The 19,841-nt window shown below is 46.8% G+C and overlaps 1 protein-coding gene across 6 annotated transcripts in view; it reads left to right on the top strand.

Moving 5' to 3' along the window:
* Positions 1-1,254: 1,254 nt before the first annotated feature.
* Positions 1,255-19,841, top strand: part of dph6 (diphthamine biosynthesis 6) — a 406,744-nt gene continuing 388,157 nt past the window's right edge. For all 6 annotated transcript variants that reach the window (XR_011936487.1, XR_011936486.1, XM_072484542.1 and 3 more), the window contains exons 1-3: positions 1,255-1,555; positions 3,768-3,862; positions 12,431-12,615. Coding sequence is in view for 4 of the 6 variants with exons in the window: in XM_072484542.1 (XP_072340643.1) it covers positions 1,533-1,555; positions 3,768-3,862; positions 12,431-12,615 (303 nt within the window). In the remaining 2 variants the exon portion in view is untranslated. The remainder of the gene's footprint in view (positions 1,556-3,767; positions 3,863-12,430; positions 12,616-19,841) is intronic.

Genomic DNA, 19,841 nt, shown 5'->3' with positions numbered 1-19,841 from the left:
GCCTGGAGCAGAAAAAATGTGTTACAAAAACAGAATATACTGGACAGTCTCAACAGGTCTGACAGAATCTGTGGAGAGAGAAGGGAGCTAACGTTTCAAATCTGGATGACCTTCTGTCAAAGGCCAGGGGCTGGATTCTCCGCTGGCGGGAAGCTCTGTTTTGCAGGCAGCCCTCGAGTTTCCCGATGGCATGGGGCTGCCCCACAATGGGAAACCCTATTGACCGGCCGGCGTAATGGAGCATCCCGCTGGTGGGGTGAAACGGAAATGTGGCGCGGCGGGGCAGAGAATCCAGCCCCAGTCTTAACTAATCCTCCTCCTTCAGTTACCATGCTCTAAGAGGGCAGTGGTGACAATGGACTTCCATTGGATTACTCCATTATTAAGCTTGGCAAAGTACTGCAGCGCTTTGCCATTGCCTTCTGAAGTATGGCTGACTTTGTAATTCTCCAACTCTTTGCCACCTATATTTACAGGCTGATAATTTACCTGCTTGGTCACAGTATGAACACACCTATGGACACCAAGCCCTGAAACTTGTCAACTTGAACCCAGAGTTTCTGGCCCAGATGTAGGAAGACGGCCTGCTGCCCACAAGATCTCACCATTAAGCCAATAGCACATCAAATTAATAAATTAAATGACAGCAGTCCAAAGTGACCACTAAATACTTTATGTTTTCTAGCATCTCTAATAAGCTGGAGTGTCGCTGGGACACTGGTGTTCAATTTTAGAATCAGTAACTGTCAGCACACATGGATTTTAACAACTGGGTTGGATTTGAAGGGTAATATCAGAATTAATTGTAATGTTAGAGACATAGAGCTTTCCAGCACTGAGAGAGATCATTCGGCCCATCCTGCCTGTGCCTGCCCTTATGTTATAATAAATATGTTATGATCAATACCAAAGTCAGCACTTATAGAGTTATATTACAGACACATTTCCTGAATGGGATGAAATGTAATGTTGACATTCTGGGGCTGCTTTGCTTTTTATTTGGCCAAACTGAAATTGATTTTAAACCTCTCCTTTAAATATGACAGGCGACCAGAGGCTTGCCCACACCGGCATTTCCTGCGCTTTCACCTGCTGTCGGGAGCCACTCGCCCAGCGGCGGCATTTTGTCCCCGATTCTCCCTCGGCGAATTGGCGACGGGTTTCCCGGAGCCGCCGCCAAAATCCCGGGAGTTTCCTCCGTTCTGGCGCCGCGAAGGCAGCAAAATCCCGGGGTCCTGGGAGCAAGGACCCAGATAGCGGGATAGAGAGAGAGAGATACAGACAGGAGATAGAGAGAAGGGGAGAGAGAAATGAGTGATAGTGAGTTATAGATAGAGGTATCAAGAGTGAAGGTAGGGAAAGCGAGAAAGAAGGACTGGGAGTAGAGAGCTGTGGGTGATGGACAGACTGGTCTAGAGCGAGGCACTGCGACAGCCAGGGCGCGAGTGAGAGATCACTGGACCAAGCAGTCCAGCTGTGCTTGAACCCCCTCAGTGGCTATAGCTCTGCATGATTCACTCTCTCTGCAGAAAATGAAAGTAGTTGCTTTAATCAGGTAATTAACAGCTCCACAACAGACATGGTTCTTTGTATCCCCGGCTGTTACCCCGTGTTTTTGCATTGCGTAATTAACTGTTCAATACGTCAGGAAACGTATGTTTTAACCATTCAAGATCTGGCTGGCTGAATTGCATCAAGCACTATAGATCTCCACTCTTCTCTGCCAAAGTCACTCATGACTCCCAAGATCATCCTGGAATGCAAAGATAACACTCCATAACTACCCATTACTGTTACCATGCCTCTCCACTGTCCCATCCACTCTTTCCAAATGTGAACAGGTCTTGACGTTTTTGTTAAAAAGGTTGAGAGCACCTGTTCTGCATTCCTGCTTCCCTACACCCCCCCCCCCCCCCCCCAGACCCAGTTGTTTTTCTAATTTCTCTCTCAGCTTCTTTCATGGCCTCTTGAAGCTCATCTTTTTCATGAGAGCTCTGTCTTGATCCTTTTAGCCCATTCCCATGGAACTGCTGCTCACTCAAACTTTCCTCATAGCCCTCATGTGAACTGATTATTGTAATCCATTTCATCGCCTCAGGCATTGTTTACCTCCCTTTCAGAAATGTTGCTGTCAATGAACCCACCCTCAGTCTTCGTATACTATTATTCCATTCCCAAGTTTCTCTCCCGGGTGTTATTTCCTCCCAGTCCCTATCCACCCCTAACCACAGCTCTAATTTGAATCTCTAATTTAGTTATCTCCCCCTGGCTCTATAACAAAATTGCCTTAAAGTTAAAAATGAAATTCTCTAGCGGATTATTTCTTCTCGATCTTAACCTATTGGTGGTTTTTGTATAATTGATCAAAACTTGATTGTTGGGAAGCATGTTTCCCGGGGTGTTGATTTGCTGTAATCTGTTTTGATACATCTTTGTAATAAAATACATTAAAAAAAAATGATCAAAACGTCCTCTTCCAGCTCCTTACTGTCCATCTCGGTGGGATTATCCTCTTTTGGTTTCACGTTTCCATATCCAACCACAAACTGAATATATCTTGTAATGGGTTCTGTTCCTGGGTCTGCAGCGCTACCTCCTCGAGTCCACCAAGAATATGTTCTTGTCCCACCCTCTTCCTCATTTACATGCTGGCCCTGGGCAACATCATTAGTGGGCACAAAGTTCCCAACTCTCTTCAACTCCCCACAGACTCCATTATCAGGCTGTGTACATCTAGATGTTAATAAATCTCACTTTGAGGGTGGCATGTGGTGCAGTGGTTAGCGCTGAGATTACGGCACTGAGGATCTGGATTCGAATCCCGGCCCTGGGTCACTGTCCATGTGGAGTTTGCACATTCTCCCCGTGTCTGTGTGGGTTTTACCCCTACAACCCAAAGAGGTGCAGGTTAGGTGGATTGGCCACGCTAAATTGCCCCTTAATTGGAAAAAAAATAACTCCGTATTCTAAATTAAAAAAAAAAAATCTCAGTTTGCTCTAGCTAAACATTATGAAGACCTTGCTCCATGCCACAAACTCCTTTTCCAGTAACAGTCTCAGATTGAACTAAATTGTTCGTAATCTTGGCATCGGCATTTACCCTGATACGAGCTTCCAACCTTGTATCCTCTGCCACAAAGACAGCTTTTGCCTCTGTAACATCATCACTGCCTATGCTTCAGCCCATTTTCTGATACATTCCTCAATCAATCTGTTCTGAAATTTTTGTTCCTGCCTTTAGAATATCTTGATGACAATTCCAATGCTCTTGTGCCTGACCTAAGCTCTGTCCTCCATAAGTTTACACTCATGTACAGCTGTGCCTGTGTTGTCCTATAACAAGTTCTACTCTGCCCTTTTATGCAAACCACACATTTCTTTGTTCCATTGGCCAATGATTTTGCTGTCTGGAGTCTGGATTCCCTTCCTGACTCCAGCTCCCTTTAATCTATTTAAAACCCATCGCATTTAGTTATCCCCTTCCAATGTCTGTTTTGCCTTGGTGTTGACTTTTCTCATGTTACACTTCTCTAAAGCGCCTTGAAACTTTTTTGACTTGGTTAAAGGTGCTGTGTAAATTCAAGTTGTTGATACTGACATTTTTGTCTATGTATCATCAAAGTTTACCGAGGAACTGAGCTGAAATCCTGAATGTTTCTGAAAATGTGCTGAAATACTTTAAATCTAAATGTGTAGCGATGATAGTAATAGAGTGGCTTCTGGGTTTTCCTTAATGCTGTGAAAATAAATTGATATTTTTTTTGCAGTGGTGGCAAGGACAGCTGCTACAATATGATGCAGTGTGTGGCAGCTGGCCATGAAGTGGTGGCATTAGCTAATTTAAGACCCACTAATCACAAAGGTAAGCCTGTTCCATCAATGTGGCAGATATTATCCTTTTTCAATACCACTGTCCTTTTGCAGCTTGCAAAAGGAGGTAGATATATACTACACAACTTCATTTGTGCTGTTCTCCAAGACAAGAGAAGCACTAATCCATTGTCAGGCCTGTTATAATTTATTTTATGGATGGAGCTTAAAAATGTTGACAGTGCAGCTGGTGTGCATTGCTCACAAGCACATTCACTGTACTTGAAGGGGAATTATAATGTAGTGGTCCAGCCAATATTTCAACACCGCCCCTCACTGCCACAACCTGAAACTCCCTTTCTGTCAAAGCCACATTCATCATGCTACACTCAGATTTTCCAATCCTTCCAGGCTACTCCCATACTTGACTATTGCCATCCCAAATTTGAATACCCATTTCCCATTATTCTGACTTAGTCCAAACAGTACAATTTACTCACGTGACAATAAGAGGCTAAATGAACTGGACACAGCAAAAGCAATTGGGCCCTGACAAAGTTTTACCTGACAACCGTGCAGAAAACCTCTTTTCTAGAACAAGCCTTTCGTTTAGCCAAACTATTCGAAAACAGCTATACTACTGGCAATATGTCATTCGCTGTAGAACATCGAGCTTCTGACCTGCTTTAGTAGACATTCCATTTATGTGGCTGATCTAGTTGAATTTTGTTCAATGGAGCCGCCCCTCCCCCAGGACTTTGATAGTGGGGGTTTTGGCAACAGTAATACTATTGAATATCAAAAGGATGCATTTTTAGTCACAAGCAAAGTGATAGGAGGAGTCAATCAATGTATCAAATTTCCCTTTCTTAACAATAACTTCCTTGATGCTTATTTTGGATTATGCCAGGACCATGCGCCCCAGGCTTCATCCCAGCCTTGGTCCAAACATGGATACAAGCTGAACTCCAGAGTTGAGGTGGAAATGAGCGCTCTTGACATCAAGTCAGAGAATGGCACTGAGGAGCCCTAGCAAAATTGAAGTCAGTGCGGATCAGGGGAGCATTCTTCGCAGGTTGGATTCATACTTGGCACCAAGCATGATTATTGTGGTTGTTGGAGATAAATCATCTTAGCACCAGGATATCTCTGCAGCTGTTTGCTTAGGACAGTATTGTAGACCTAGCTAGCTTCAGCTGCTTCATCACTGATCTTCTCTCCATCATAAGGTCATAAAGAATGAATTAATCCATGTTCACATGTGGCAAAACATGGACAACATCCAGGCTTGCACTGGCAAGTAACATTGGTACACACAGGTACTAGGCAATCTCTATGTCCAGTAAGACAGAGCCTAAACACATCCTTTTGACATTCAATAGTATTCCTGTTGACAAAACCCCCACAATCAAAGTCCTGGGGGAGTGAGGCGGGGGGCGGGGAGGCAGGGATGGTTCTCCATTGAGCAAAACCCAACTAGATCAGCCACATAAATGGCATGTTTACTAAAGCAGGTCAGAAGCTTCTCCACCACCTACAAGGCACAGTGGAGAATGTGATAGACACACGGTCCACTCGGCTGGCTGAGTGCAGTTGCAACAAACTGAGGATTTGTCACCACAAAACCACATCTACAACTTGCATGAGCTGAGGCAGGGTAGGAGTCACAGTATCACGTACTCCATTGAAGGAGATAGGCAATTCGGCCCATCAGGACAAGTATCAGCTCCCTGCGATCTGGTCAGTTCCACTCCTCTGCAATTTTATAGAGGTAGAAGGGAGGCTTTCTTGATGATGGAGCAAATTTGTTGTCCAAAGCATATCTTGGGATCAAACACATCAGTAATCATCATAGATTATCATAGAATTTACAGTGCAGAAGGAGGCCATTCGGCCCATCGAGTCTGCACCGGCTCTTGGAAAGAGCACCCTACCCAAGGTCAACACCTCCACCCTATCCCCATAACCCAGTAACCCCACCCAACACTAAGGGCAATTTTGGACACTAAGGGCAATTTATCATGGCCAATCCACCTAACCTGCACATCTTTGGACTGTGGGAGGAAACCGGAGCACATGGAGGAAACCCACGCGCACACGGGGAGGATGTACAGACACCATACAGACAATGACCCAAGCCGGAATCGAATGTTGCAAATGATCTGGCTCAGGTTCATCCAGCTGCTGAGGAGAGGAATGGGTTTGTGGCAGACACCAAAGACACTGGCTTCATTCTTCTTAATAATTAGTTTGAAGAAATTTCTATTAATTCGGTACTGGATGTTGGAATGCAGTGTGACAAATCAGAGACCATGGAGTGATCAACCGAGGTGGTGGTAAGATAAAGCTAATGCTGTCAGTGTAGATGTGGAAGCTTTTCACATAATAGGCAGGATTTTCCACCCCCTCCAAACACACAGGGAAGCACTCCAGTGGCCGACGGTGGGATCTTCTGGTCCCGCTGTTGTCAACAGGGTTTCACTTCTGAGAAACCCATGGGTGGGCTCTGTTGTCGGCGAGACTGTAAGATCCTGCCAGCTTGAACAGCCAGAAAATCCCACCCAGTATCTCTTGACGGCATGTAGATGAGAAATAGAAGGGAGCTGAGGTTCCTTGGAGGACACAAAGATGTTACAGTGTAGGAGTTGGAAGAAGAGTCATTTCAGGTGATTCTCTGGCTATGATTTTTAAAATTCATTCCAGGGAGGCCTCTTGAAAAGGCGGTGGTGCGCTGTCTTGTTGAACCAATGCAGTCCATGTGGTAGTTACATCCACTGTGCTGTTAGAGATGGAGTTCCAGGATTTTGACCCAACGACTGAAGGAACGGCAATGTATTTCCAAGTCCGAATGCTGAGTGGCTTAGAGGGGAACTTGCAGGTGGTGTTGTTCCCATGTATCTGCTGCCCTTGTCCTTCTAGGTGGTAGAGGTTGTGGGTTTGTAAGATTTGAAAGATAAGGATGGAACCACAGTTGTACCTAACTGGAAGGAGAGGAGAGGTGTTGGATAGGGAATGGTGTGGTCGATTGTGTTAAAGTCTGCAGATAGATCAAGAAAGATGAGGAGAGATAGTTCACCGTGGTCACATAGAATGTAATTTATGACTTTGAAGGCCATTTTATTAATTCCAAAGGACAAAGTAATTTGTTTGATCAACAGCCGTTCACCAACTTAAACATCCGGGGCGCAATCTACCAGCCGTGTTGCGCTCTCGCTCGAGCGCAGTGCGGCCGGTAGATGCCAGGAGAGGCCAACCCTGCGGGCTTCCCGGCAGCCTTTACACCTTGCAGGATATACCCAAGTCCCGTGAGGCGTCGGAATCAAAATGCTGTCCAAGGGGGGCGTGATCAAGTGGATCCTAAGTAGAGTTTAAACCTACATAGGCGAGCCAACCCATGAAAGGAGGGTGGAGGGGGTGTGGTTTGAAAGTTGGGGGGGTGCACTGCAGGTAGGTAGGGGCCTCTGGGAGGTTGGGTGTGTGACAAGGGAGGGTTCTGGAGTGGCGGGTCCTGTAAGGGGTGTGGGGTGGTCGAAAGAGGGGAAGGCCCCAGGGACCCCAAAGAGAGGTGTCATCACTAGGAGGGATGTGGGGTAGTGCCCATGTGTGTGTGGGGGTGGCATTGCCCATAGGTGGGGGACCCACAAGCTCACTTATGGCGGCCGATCTCTGAGTTCAGCTCCCCAATGAAAGAATTTCGAAGGGCGCGATCTAGGTGCCGCGTTGCGTTCTCATTCGTGCACAATGCATCCAATAGCTCCCGGGAAAGGCCTCCTGCGGGCTTCCCGGCAGCCTCCACGGGATATACCCACGATTTGGGACCTGCATAAGACAAATATTTTATTTACATCTTATTAAAGTGAATCCTGGTTAAGAATTCTTTTTCATTTCATGAAGTCATTGAGTGGAATGGAATCCAGCGTCACTAATACAATTGGGACAGTATTTACTCATTTTAGAGACAATGAGAACTGAGAAAATAAATACATCACAATTGGCAAAATGAAGCAGAAGAAAAATAAAATAAGAACATTTAAAACAAAGTAATTTAAAGAGAGAATTTGAACTTCAGTTTTATTTACAATTAGCTTTTTCATCCTTTCTGTTCATGCCTTCCATTTTGTTTATTTACATTTAAACAATGAGGTACAGAAACATCCTCACAGCTGGTTAACGTAAGTTACTGGTCTCGCGAGTGTTTTGAAGTGAAATGATTGTTGATAATTTCAAGAATTAATATGTGGTACTTAAGATATCCCTTCCTGTTAATTTATTTGCCTTAGTCAGGATCAGTAAATTTCAAAAGCGAGGTATTCCCGGTGAGTGAGCTGGGACAGCGGGCTAATTTAGGGGGGGATGCCATTTATGGTAGCGAGGGATAGGTTTAGGTATTTGGGGATTCGGGTAGCGAGGGAATGGACGGGGTTCCACAAGTGGAACTAATGAAGCTGGTGGAGGAGGCCAGGGAGGATCTTAAGAGGTGGGATACACTGCACTTAAAGCTGGCAGGGAGGGTCCAAGTGGTGAAAATGAATATTCTGCCAAGGTTCTTGTTTATCTTTCAGGCTCTCTTGATCTTTATACCGAAGGCCTTTTTCGGAAATTGGACACGATTGTTTTGGACTTTGTATGGGTGGGGAAGGTGCCGATGGCGGGGAGGACCCTGCTACAGAGGCAGAGGTAGCAGTGGGGGTTGGCGTTGACGAACTTGGATCATTATTATTGGGTGGCGAATGTGGACAAGGTGCGGCGGTGGTGGGCAGGAGAAGGGGTAGAGTGGGTTAGGATGGAGGAGGAATCTTGTAATCGGACTAGTTTGAGGGCTATGGTATGGCAGCAATGCCAATGGCTCCGAGTAGGTATTCAGGGAGCCCAGTGGTGCAGTCCATGGTGAAGATATGGAATCAGTTGAGGAGGCGTTTTAGGGTGGAAGGGATGTCGGTGCTAACGCCACTCTGCGAGAATCATGGGTTTGAGACGGGGGGATGGATAGTATACAGGAGGTGGAGGGAAGTGGGGCTGGTCAAGGTGAGGGATCTGTATTTGGAGGAAGGGTTCGCCAGTTTGGAGGAGCTAAGGGAAAGGGTATAGCTGCCGAGGAGGCGTCAATTCAAGTATCTGCAGGTCAGGGACTTTGCGTGAAAGGTCTGGAGGGTGTTCCCTAGTTTGTTGGGATACACCCTGCTGGAGCGACTGCTGCGGCCAGATGTGGAAGGGGAGGAAAGAATTGGGGATATACACAAGTTGCTGGAGGAGCAGGGAGGTGAGCGGGTGGTGAAGATCAAGGAGAAATTGGAAGTGAATTTGGGAGGGGAGATCAATTGGGGAGTATGGAGTGAGGCATTGTGTAGGATAAACGGGACCTCCTCTTGTGCAAGGATGAGCCTTCTACAGTTTAAGGTGATGCACAGGGTACATGTGACTCGGGCGAGAATGAGTGGGTTCTTTCAGGGGGTAGCAGATGAGTGTGAGAGGTGTGGGTGGATACAGCGAATCACACGCACACATTTTGAGGTTGCGAAAAATTGGGAAGATTCCAGGTGGGAGTATTTGCGGTCTTAACCAGGATAGCCATGATGTGGAAATGCCGGCGTTGGACTGGGGTTGAGCACAGTTAGAGGTCTTACAACACCAGGTTAAAGGCCAACAGGTTTGTTTCAAATCACTAGCTTTCGGAGCACTGCTCCTTGTTGTTAGCTACATCCTCCCAACTTGTGGTATCAATGTTGAAAGTGTTCATGTCTTTTTTTGCAAATGCCTTTGAATCCGAGCCTGCCCTTTTTAGCACCTGCAAATTCTCCCTTCAAGAGATCCATTGCAATTTGCCAGTCTTCTACCTCATGGAGACAATAAAGCCACTTGAGGGGTTCTCTGTTTAAGAAGTTATTAAACTTTGCTTCATCAAGTATTTTGGTAAATGAAGCTTTGCTTTCAAACTAGAATATGGCTGTGACTGAATGTGTGGAGGAGTTTAGCCTTTTCTCAAGCTGTCAGAGGTGATACAGGTTTCTTCTACCATAAAGCAGCATTCTTCATGCCCTGCATCTTGGACAGATGTGGGGCTGGATTCTCCGTTTCAGCAGGCATTTGACGATGCCAAAATCGGTGACGAACGCTCGCCGATTCCCGGACCGGTGATGGGCTAGCAGCCGCGCCGGGTGAAACTCCTGGCTCCCACGCCGCAAACGGCCGGAGAATGGCCGGGTTCCTGGCCGCGCAGGCGAACGGCAACGACGTGCAGCCGTCTCACCATACAATAGGTTGCCGGCCGTGTGTGGACCCGATCCGCCACATGAGACCCAACAGGCCACACCCCCCCCCAAACAGTTCCCCAGCCCTCGCGGAAGGCACCCGCCTGGCCAGCAGCATGGATCGTGGCCAAGTGTGGCGGTGCTGGACACAGTCCGCAGTCGCCACGCCGGGTTCCCGACCACTCAGACCACACGTTAACCACGCGACCATCATGGGCGGAGCATCGCGGGAAGGCCTGCCGATGACGCGACAACGCCGTTGCAACAGTGTTCGCCGTGTGACGAGATGGTGTCATTTTGGAGGGGGCGTAGATTCGAAATCAGGTGCCATCCCCGATTTGGGCGTCGGAAGGGATTCTCGTCCCCATCGCCGGTTGCGATATTGGCGTTGGGCAGCGGAGAATCCCGCCCATGTTCTTTGACTCTTTGCTGAAGTTGGGGCCTCTGCAAAAAACGTTTTAATATAAATTTTAATACTTATTCTGAATATTGCTTACTGGCATAATTTGGATAGCGTTCATAAATTCACAGTCAGCTCTTGGACGACTGATTTCTGCTTTGTAATTGGCTTCCAGGAAATGCCTGTAAAATGCCGGGAATTATTCACTGTAATTTGTTTGCACCCATTTCACCCTGTGGAAACTTGCATGCCCTCTGACAGGTTGATCCAGTGGCTCATCGTAAATTAAGAACTTGCAGTATAAATAATTATTCCATAAGTATGTGTTAAGTAAATTGAAGCATCTGAACCACTAAAACTGTGCCTTTTCTGAAGTTTGTAATGTTTTGAATTGCACTCCAGTGTAGTATTTATTGTTATAAACATCAGTCTGAATGAGTTATATGTATTTAAGGCAAAAGTGAAGAAATACTGAAAACATTTTTGATTAGAAAGTTTTTTCATAACATTCATGTTTAATTCCATGGACAGAACAAAAAATGGGAAAATAGTAGGCGGATTGTTGGCACAGTGGTTAGCTCCGCTGCCTCAGAGCACTAGGGTTCCGGGTTCGATTCTGACCTTGGGCGACTGACTGTATGGAATTTGCACATTATTCAGGTGTCTGCGTGGTTTTCCTTCGGGTGCTCCGGTTTCATCCCACAGTCTAAAGATATGCAGGTTAGGTGAATTGACCATGCTAAGTTGCCCCTTAGTGTCCAAAGGTTAGGTGGGGCTACGGGGATAGGATGCAGGATTGGGCCTAGGTAGGGCGCTCTTTCGGAGGATTCGTGCAGACTCGAAGGGCTTAACGGGCCTCTTTCTGCGCTATAGGGATTCTATTTCATCCTAACACTGTACACGTGACACATGGCCAGAATTTAGGTGAGAATGATGTCTAGAGAATTGAGAACACAGGATCCATGAGTTGAAATTCCACAGTGGCAAGTTCTCAAATTGTATATGAAGAATCACTTTTGGCCTGGCCTTAAAAGATTGCTGTGAACCCCAACTGGTCCCCTACGTCCCTGATCCGGCCTACAAATGAGTTTAATTCCACAATGCGTTGTTGACTTTTCAAGATTGTCAGAGCACTGAAGTATAGGCAGTAAATATCACACCTAAGAACAAATTAAAGAAAAAACATTAATTGAGCTTTTTTTTGATGGTGTATCTTAGAATCCCCTACAGTGCAGAAGGAGGCCATTTGGCCCATCGAGTCTGCACCGACCCTTTGAATGAGAACTCTACCCATGTCCAACCCCATGTCCACCCCGTCCTATCCACATAACCTGACTTGCACATTCCTGGACATTAAGAGACAATTTATCACGGCCGATCCACCTAACCTGCATTTCTTTCGACTGTGGGAGGAAACACACAAAGGAAACCCATGCAGACACCGAGAGAAAGTGCAAGCTTCATACAGACAGTGACCTGAGGCCAGAATTGAACCTGTGTCCCTAGCGCTGTGAGGCAGCCGTGCTAACCACTGTGCCACCCCTGTGCCACCGTGCCGTCTGGAAGACTGTAGAATAACAAACACTCTTTCAGCAAACTCTTAAAGACCTGACAAGGTAACGACTTAAGAAACCTGAACATAGTTTGAGTATTTGGCATAAGGTTAAATTAATTTAAAGGAACCGGTCAGTTCAGATCCTCAAAAGGATGGTGCAAGTCGCAGAGACCTGAGACAAGTGCTTTGCTTCCAAAACTGTGACTAGGTGAATCCCAAATATTGCATTTTATAAAATAGGTATTTTATTCTCTTTAAATATTCCTTCATTTGTAAATTTAAAGCCAAATATTTTGCTTTGACGTATCAAAATATCTGTTTTTAGTTTAGAAGTAAGGGAGTACAGATGTCAACAAGGTTCACTGCCTTGGTTCTCCTCAAGCCACTGTCTTATTGATTTACTGTTTATTCCGGCAGATGAGCTTGACAGTTACATGTATCAGACTGTGGGACACGAGGCTATAGATCTATATTCAGAAGCCATTGGCCTGCCACTGTACCGTCGCACTATCCAAGGTAGCAGTCTAGCAATTGGAAGAGACTATACCAAATGTGAAGGCGATGAAGTGGAAGACCTCTACTATCTTCTGAAGCTGATTAAGGTACTGATGAGAACATTTTGAACAGTCTTGATGATTTTGTTTTGTAAAATGAATGAACTTTAATAACTCTTTCACATAAAATATAAAAGTATTCTGAAAATATATATATATAGTACAACCTATGGTTTGGTCTTTGAATACATCAATCAGAGTGCACATATTGATGTTTGCTACTGAAGAACAATAAATGCTAGTTTGTTCTGTGTTGTATTTTATAGTACACTTGTATTTGTTCAACTGTGACTAATGTATAGCTTCCCAGTGTATCTTATCTTGAATCTGCATCTGTATGATTTGCAGATGTGTATTTGTATGATTTATATTTGCAATCTGCATTTGTATGATTTGTAGACAAAGTGTCAAAAAAAATTTATGCTGTACTTCATTTAATAATTTATTCAGAAATTCAGTGTAAACATAAAATAATTTCATATATTTTTCACAACACTTAAAATGTTTTAAAATGCAGCCTAGGTGCCTCGGTGACATTATCAATTAGTAATTATATCTAGGGTGTTGTTACAATCTGAGACCAGATTGTGCAGCCTACAGACCAAATGCCACACTACCAGCAGCCTCATTGTTCCCTCAACATGCGTCTGCAGAGTGTTGCTCGATAATCTAAATTTTAATGTTAGCAGAGAGACAACTAGACAGGTGATCTGTATTGCAAATGGGGCTTCAAAGATGTCATAGAAATCCCTGCAGTACAGAAGGGCGTAAATCAGCCCATCGAGTCTTCACCGACTCTCCGAAAGAGTGTCCTACTTGCCCCCCCCCCCCCCACCCTCTCTCTCCCAGCCGTACCCCTATAATCCTTTAATCCTACCTAATCTTTGAGCACTATGGGGCAATTTACCATAGCCAATCCACCTAACCTGCATATCTCTGGATTTGCAAGGTAATCAATACTTAAATTTGGCAGTGCAATGAACTTAAGTTCTAGTGGTATTGGATGTGAAGCCAAGATGGCATGATGTTACTTTCTAGAGTTGGTTTAATATCGCTCATAAAGAGCACTTCACACCCGACTTACTCATTACTTTAAAACCCAAATCATTTTATGTTCATCCAACAATATAGGATCAATGCCTTTTTTATAAAAACATTTTATTAAGGCATTTATAATGTTATAATAATAACAGTAAACAGTACAAATATAAACTTAATGGAAAGACCACCTCCCTCCCTCACAAGTTCCACCTCCTCTAAACAATAATCTAACCCACCCAGCCTCTGCTGACAGTTCGTTTTCTCCAAAGAAGTTGACAAACAGCTGCCACCTCCGGACGCACCCTAGCATTGACCCTCTTGGGGCAAACTTTATTTTCTCAAGTCTGAGAAACCAAGCCATGTCACTAAGCCAGATCTCTGAATTCGAGAGCTTCGAGTCCCTCCACTCTAACAATATCCGTCTCCGGGCTACCAAGGAGGCAAAGATCAAGACGTCAGCCTCTCTCATGTCCTGGACACCCGGATCTTCTGACACTCTGAAAATCGCCACCTCTGAACTCGGCGCCACCCTTGTTTTTAACACCGTGAACATCTGTAAAACCCTGCCAAAATCCCCGTACCTTCGGATATGCCCAAAACATATGGACATGGTTTGCTGGCCCTCCTGCACACCTCACACACTTGTCCTCTATCCCCAAAAACTTGCTCATCCGGGCCACCATCATGTGTGCCCGGTGAACGACCTTAAACTGAATCAGGCTGGGCCTGGCACATGATGTGGACGTTTTGACTCTGCTTAACGCATCCGCCCAAAGACCTGCCTCTATCTCCTTATCAATGGCTTCTTAACGGGGATAGAGCAGGGTAGTGGGCCTAGGTAGGTGCTCTTTCAGAGGGTTGGGCAGACCCAATGGGTCGAATGGCCTCCTGCATTGTAGTGATTCTTTGATTCAAAAAAATGAAAAGGAATTGATTTGTGAATGGGCATCCCATGATTAGATGTATACCTGAGGTTGACGTATCAGTTGATTCATAATACTGCATAATAATTGCTGCACTTTAAATAAAAATTATTCTACTTTGAGCATGAAAAATCACACAGTAGTGCTGTGCACCAAGTCTTCATAATTACTTTTTTCCCCTGTGAAGCACTTTATCTTCACTTGTACAGACTAACTTAATTGCTTTCAGGTCCACAACAAGTTGCATTGAAATTCAATGCGGACACTTCATTAGTTCAGTATCTTAATTGCCATTAACCATTTATTTCCTATTCCTAACGTCCGGGGCATTTATTGTATTTAATCAAATCAGCACCAAGTTTTACTCATTACTCAAAGCTAAAAGCTGCAAATATCCCCAATGACGTATTGCCAGTTAACAAAAGAAAGGGAGAATGTTAGTTTCCCTCTGGTTTACAGTTTGCAAATGAAATTCTATAAGTCCAAGCTGGATAGTTCTGTTAATGGATGTCTTTGTAGATCAGTGAGGAGGAAGCAGAGTTTTTAAAAAAATATATATTTTATTCAAGTTTTTTGGCCAAACATAACAATACGTAGTGTTTCTTTTACGCAACAATAAAGCAATATAAATAACCGTGGCCAGTTTTAAACAAATAAATAAGTAATATATAAACAAAAACAAAAAACAAAACTAAATGGCAACTGCCTTGTCCAAAATAAATACTCTCCAAAAATACAATCCAACAATCCAATATACAATTACATATACCAAATACCTATACATATACAATAACATCCCTGAGAGTCCGTCCGATTCCCTCACCTGTTGCCTCGCAAAAGCCCTCAATTGCATATACCGAAATGCATTCCCTTGGGGCAACCCATATTTCTCCGTCAGCGCTCCCAGACTCTCAAACGTCCCGTCTACAAATAGATCTCTTAATTGTACTACCCCAGCTCTTTGCCATGCTCCAAATCCCCCATCCATTCTCCCCGGAACAAACCTATGATTGTTTCTTATCGGGGACCGCACCGAAGCTCCCGTCCCTCCCCTATGCCGTCTCCACTGCCCCCAAATTTTCAATGTAGCCACCACCACCGGGCTTGTGGTGTATTTCTTTGGTGAGAACAGCAGCGGCGCCGTCACCATTGCTTGCAGGCTAGTCCCCCTGCAGGACGCCCTCTCCAATCTCTTCCACACCGCTCCCTCCCCTTCTCCCATCCACTTACACACCATTGAAACATTGGCGGCCCAGTAGTACTCACTTAGGCTCGGTAGTGCCAGCCCCCCCTGTCCCTACTACGCTGCAAGAATCCCCGCCTCACTCTCGGGGTCTTCCCAGCCCACACAAAACTCATAATGCTCTTCTGAATTCTTTTGAAAAAAGCCTTTGTGATCACCACCGGGAGGCACTGGAACACAAAAAGGAATCTCGGGAGGACCACCATTTTAACCGCCTGCACCCTACCTGCCAATGACAGGGACACCATGTCCCATCTCTTGAAATCCTCCTCCATCTGTTCCACCAACCGTGTTAAATTAAGCCTATGTAATGTACCCCAATTCTTGGCTATCTGGATCCCCAGGTACCGGAAGTCCCTTGTTACCTTCCTTAACGGTAAATCCTCCATCTCTCTGCTCTGTTCCCCCGGATGCACCACAAATAGCTCACTTTTCCCCATGTTCAGTTTATACCCTGAAAAATCCCCAAACTCCCCAAGTATCCGCATTATCTCTGGCAGCCCCTCCGCCGGGTCCGCCACATATAGCAACAAATCATCCGCATACAGAGATACCCGGTGTTCTTCTCCCCGCCCCCCCACCCCCCCCTCCCCCTAAGTACTCCCCTCCACTTCCTGGAACCCCTCAGTGCCATGGCCAGGGGTTCAAGCGCCAATGCAAACAATAACGGGGATAGAGGACATCCCTGCCTCGTCCCTCTATGGAGCCGAAAATAGTCAAACCCCCGTCCATTCGTGACCACGCTCGCCATCGGGGCCCTATACAGCAACTGTACCCACCTGATATACCCGTCCCCAAAGCCAAATCTCCTCAACACCTCCCATAAACCCAGTTTGGTCCTCATGGACCACCCTCGGGACACAATCCTCTATCCTCATTGCCATTACCTTGGCCAGAATCTTAGCATCCACATTCAGGAGGGAAATGGGCCTGTATGACCCGCAATGCAGCGGGTCTTTTTCCTTCTTTAGGAGGAGCGATATCGTTGCCTCTGACATAGTCGGGGGCAGCTGCCCCCTTTCCCTCGCCTCATTAAAGGTTCTTATCAGTAGCGGGGCCAGCAAGTCCAAATATTTCTTATAGAATTCAACTGGGAATCCGTCTGGTCCCGGGGCCTTCCCCGCCTGCATGCTTCCAATCCCTTTCACTACTTCCTCCGTCTCAATCTGTGCTCCCAGCCCCACTCTCTCCTGTTCCTCCACCTTTGGAAATTCCAGCTGATCCAGAAAGCACATCATTCTCTCCTTCCCGTCCGGGGGCTGCGCTTCATATAATCTTTCATAAAATGCCTTGAACACTCCATTCACTCTCTCCGCTCCCCGCTCCATCTCTCCCTCCTCATCTCTCACCCCCCCTATCTCCCTCGCTGCTCCCCTTTTCCTCAGTTGGTGGGCCAACAACCTACTCGCCTTCTCCCCATATTCGTGCTGTACACCCTGTGCCTTCCTCCATTGTGCCTCTGCCTTACCCGTAGTCAACAAGTCAAATTCTACATGTAGCCTTTGCCTTTCCCTGTATAGTCCCTCCTCCGGTGCCTCCGCGTATTGTCTGTCCACCCTCAGCAGTTCTTTCAGCAACCGCTCCCTTTCCCTACCCTCCTGCTTTCCTTTATGTGCCCTAATAGATATCAGCTCCCCTCTTAACCACTGCCTTCAGTGCCTCCCAGACCACTCCCACCTGTACCTCCCCATTATCATTAATTTCCAAGTACCTTTCAATACACCCCCTCACCCTTAAACACCCCCCCCTCATCTGCCAATAATCCCATGTCCATTCTCCAGGGTGGAAGCTGTTGTTTTTCTTCCCCTATCTCCAGGTCCACCCAGTGTGGAGCATGATCTGAGATGGCTATAGCCGTGTACTCCGTCCCCGTCACCTTTGGCATCAGTGCCCTTCCCAAAACAAAAAAATCTATTCGTGAAAATACTTTATGTACATAGGAGAAAAACGAAAACTCCTTACTCCTAGGTCGACTAAATCTCCAGGGATCCACTCCTCCCATCTGCACCATAAAATCCTTAAGCACCCTAGCTGCAGCTGGCCTCCTTCCGGTCCTGGACCTCGATCTGTCCAGTCCTGGGTCCAGCACCGTATTAAAGTCTCCACCCATTACCAACTTCCCCACTTCTAGGTCTGGGATTCGTCCTAACATACGCCTCATAAAATTGGCATCATCCCAGTTCGGGGCATACACGTTCACTAATACCACCGCCTGCCCTTGCAGTTTGCCACTCACCATCACGTATCTGCCCCCACTATCCGCCACTATAGTCTTTGCCTCAAACATTACCCGCTTCCCCACTAGTATGGCCACCCCCCTGTTTTTTGCATCTAGCAGGACACTGCCCCACCCATCCTTTGCGAAGTCCAACCTGGTCTGTCAGCTTCAGATGAGTCTCCTGAAGCATAACCACATCTGCCTTAAGTTTCTTTAGGTGTGCGAGTACCCGTGCCCTCTTAATCGGCCCGTTCAGCCCTCTCACATTCCACGTGATCAACCGGGTTAGGGGGCTCTTTACCCCCCCCCCCCCCCCCATGACGACTAGCCATTTCCTTTTTCAATCCAGCTCCTCACCCGGTTCCCACGTAGCTGTATCCCCCCCAGGCGGCGCCCCCCTCCCCCTTCTCCCCAACAGCAGCAACCCAGTTAACCCCCCCCCCCCCCCCCCCCCCCCCGCTAGATCCCAAGCTAGCGTAATTGCACTCCCCATGTTGCTCCCAGAAGTCAGCAAACTCTGGCCGACCTCGGCTTCCCCCCGTGACCTCGGCTCACACTGTGCGAGGCCCCCTCCTTCCTGCTTCCCTGTTCCCGCCATGATTACCATAGCGCGGGAACAAAGCCCGCGCTTCCCCTTTTGGCCCCGCCCCCAATGGCCGGCGCCCACAGCTCCTCATCCTCCCTCACCCCCTCCCCCATGACATGGGGAAGAGAGAGAACTTACAGGGTCGCAGGTTTAACAATCTGGGAAGTCCTCTCTTCCCCCTTTTTCCCCCCTTCATCCCACAAATTCACCCCCCCCACTTTTGTCCCAAACGTTCTTTTTCTGGCCCGCTCACTCCAGCTTCTCCTCGACAATAAATGTCCACGCCTCGTCTGCCATTTCGAAATAGTGGTGTTTCCCTAGATGTGTGACCCACAGTCTTGCCGGTTGCAACATTCCGAATTTGACCTTCCTTTTATGCAACACCGCCTTGGCCCGATTAAAGCTTGCCACCTCCGCACTCCAATCTTGATACACGCGGATCACCGCATTCTCCCACCTACTGTTCCGAGTTTTCTTGGCCCATCTGAGGACCATCTCTCTGTCCTTGTATCGGAGAAATCTCACAACTATTGCTCGAGGAATTTCTCCAGCCCTCGGTCTTCGCGCCATAACCCGATAGGCTCCCTCCACCTCCAGCGGACCCGTCGGGGCCTCCGATCCCATTAACAAATGCAGCATCGTGCTCACATATGCCCCGACGTCCACCCCTTCTGCACCTTCGGGAAGACCAAGAATCCTTAAGTTCTTCCTCCTCGCATTGTTCTCCAGCACCTCCAGCCTTTCCATGCATCTTTTGTGTTGTGCCTCGTGGATCTCCGTTTTCACCACCAGGCCCTGTATGTCGTCCTCATTCTCAGCAGCCTTTGCCTTCACGACCCAAAGCTCCTGTTCCTGGGTCTTTTGCTCCTCCTTTAGCCCCTCAATCGCTTGTAATATCGGGGCCAACAGCTCCTTCTTCATCTCCTTTTTGAGTTCATCTACGCAACGCCGCAGGAACTCTTGTTGGTCAGGACCCCATATTAAACTGCCTCCTTCCGACGCCATCTTGCTTTGTGCCTGCCTTCCTGGCCGCTGCTCTTGAGGATCCACCGCAATCCGGCTACTTTCCTCTCTTTCCTCATCCGTGTCCAGGGGGGATTCCCTTCTGGATTACCGCACAGTGTTATTTGCCGTTAAAATTGCCGATGGGGCTCCTATTAAGAGCCCAAAAGTCCGTTCCACCGGGAGCTGCCGAAACGTGCGACTTAGCTGGTCATCGCCGCACCCGGAAACCGGAAGCAGAGTTTATGATGGTGACAGAAC

Source organism: Scyliorhinus torazame, chromosome 2 (genome assembly GCF_047496885.1).
Source record: "Scyliorhinus torazame isolate Kashiwa2021f chromosome 2, sScyTor2.1, whole genome shotgun sequence".
NCBI classification, from domain to species: Eukaryota; Metazoa; Chordata; class Chondrichthyes; order Carcharhiniformes; family Scyliorhinidae; genus Scyliorhinus; species Scyliorhinus torazame.
This window is presented reverse-complemented; position numbering and strand designations above follow the sequence as displayed.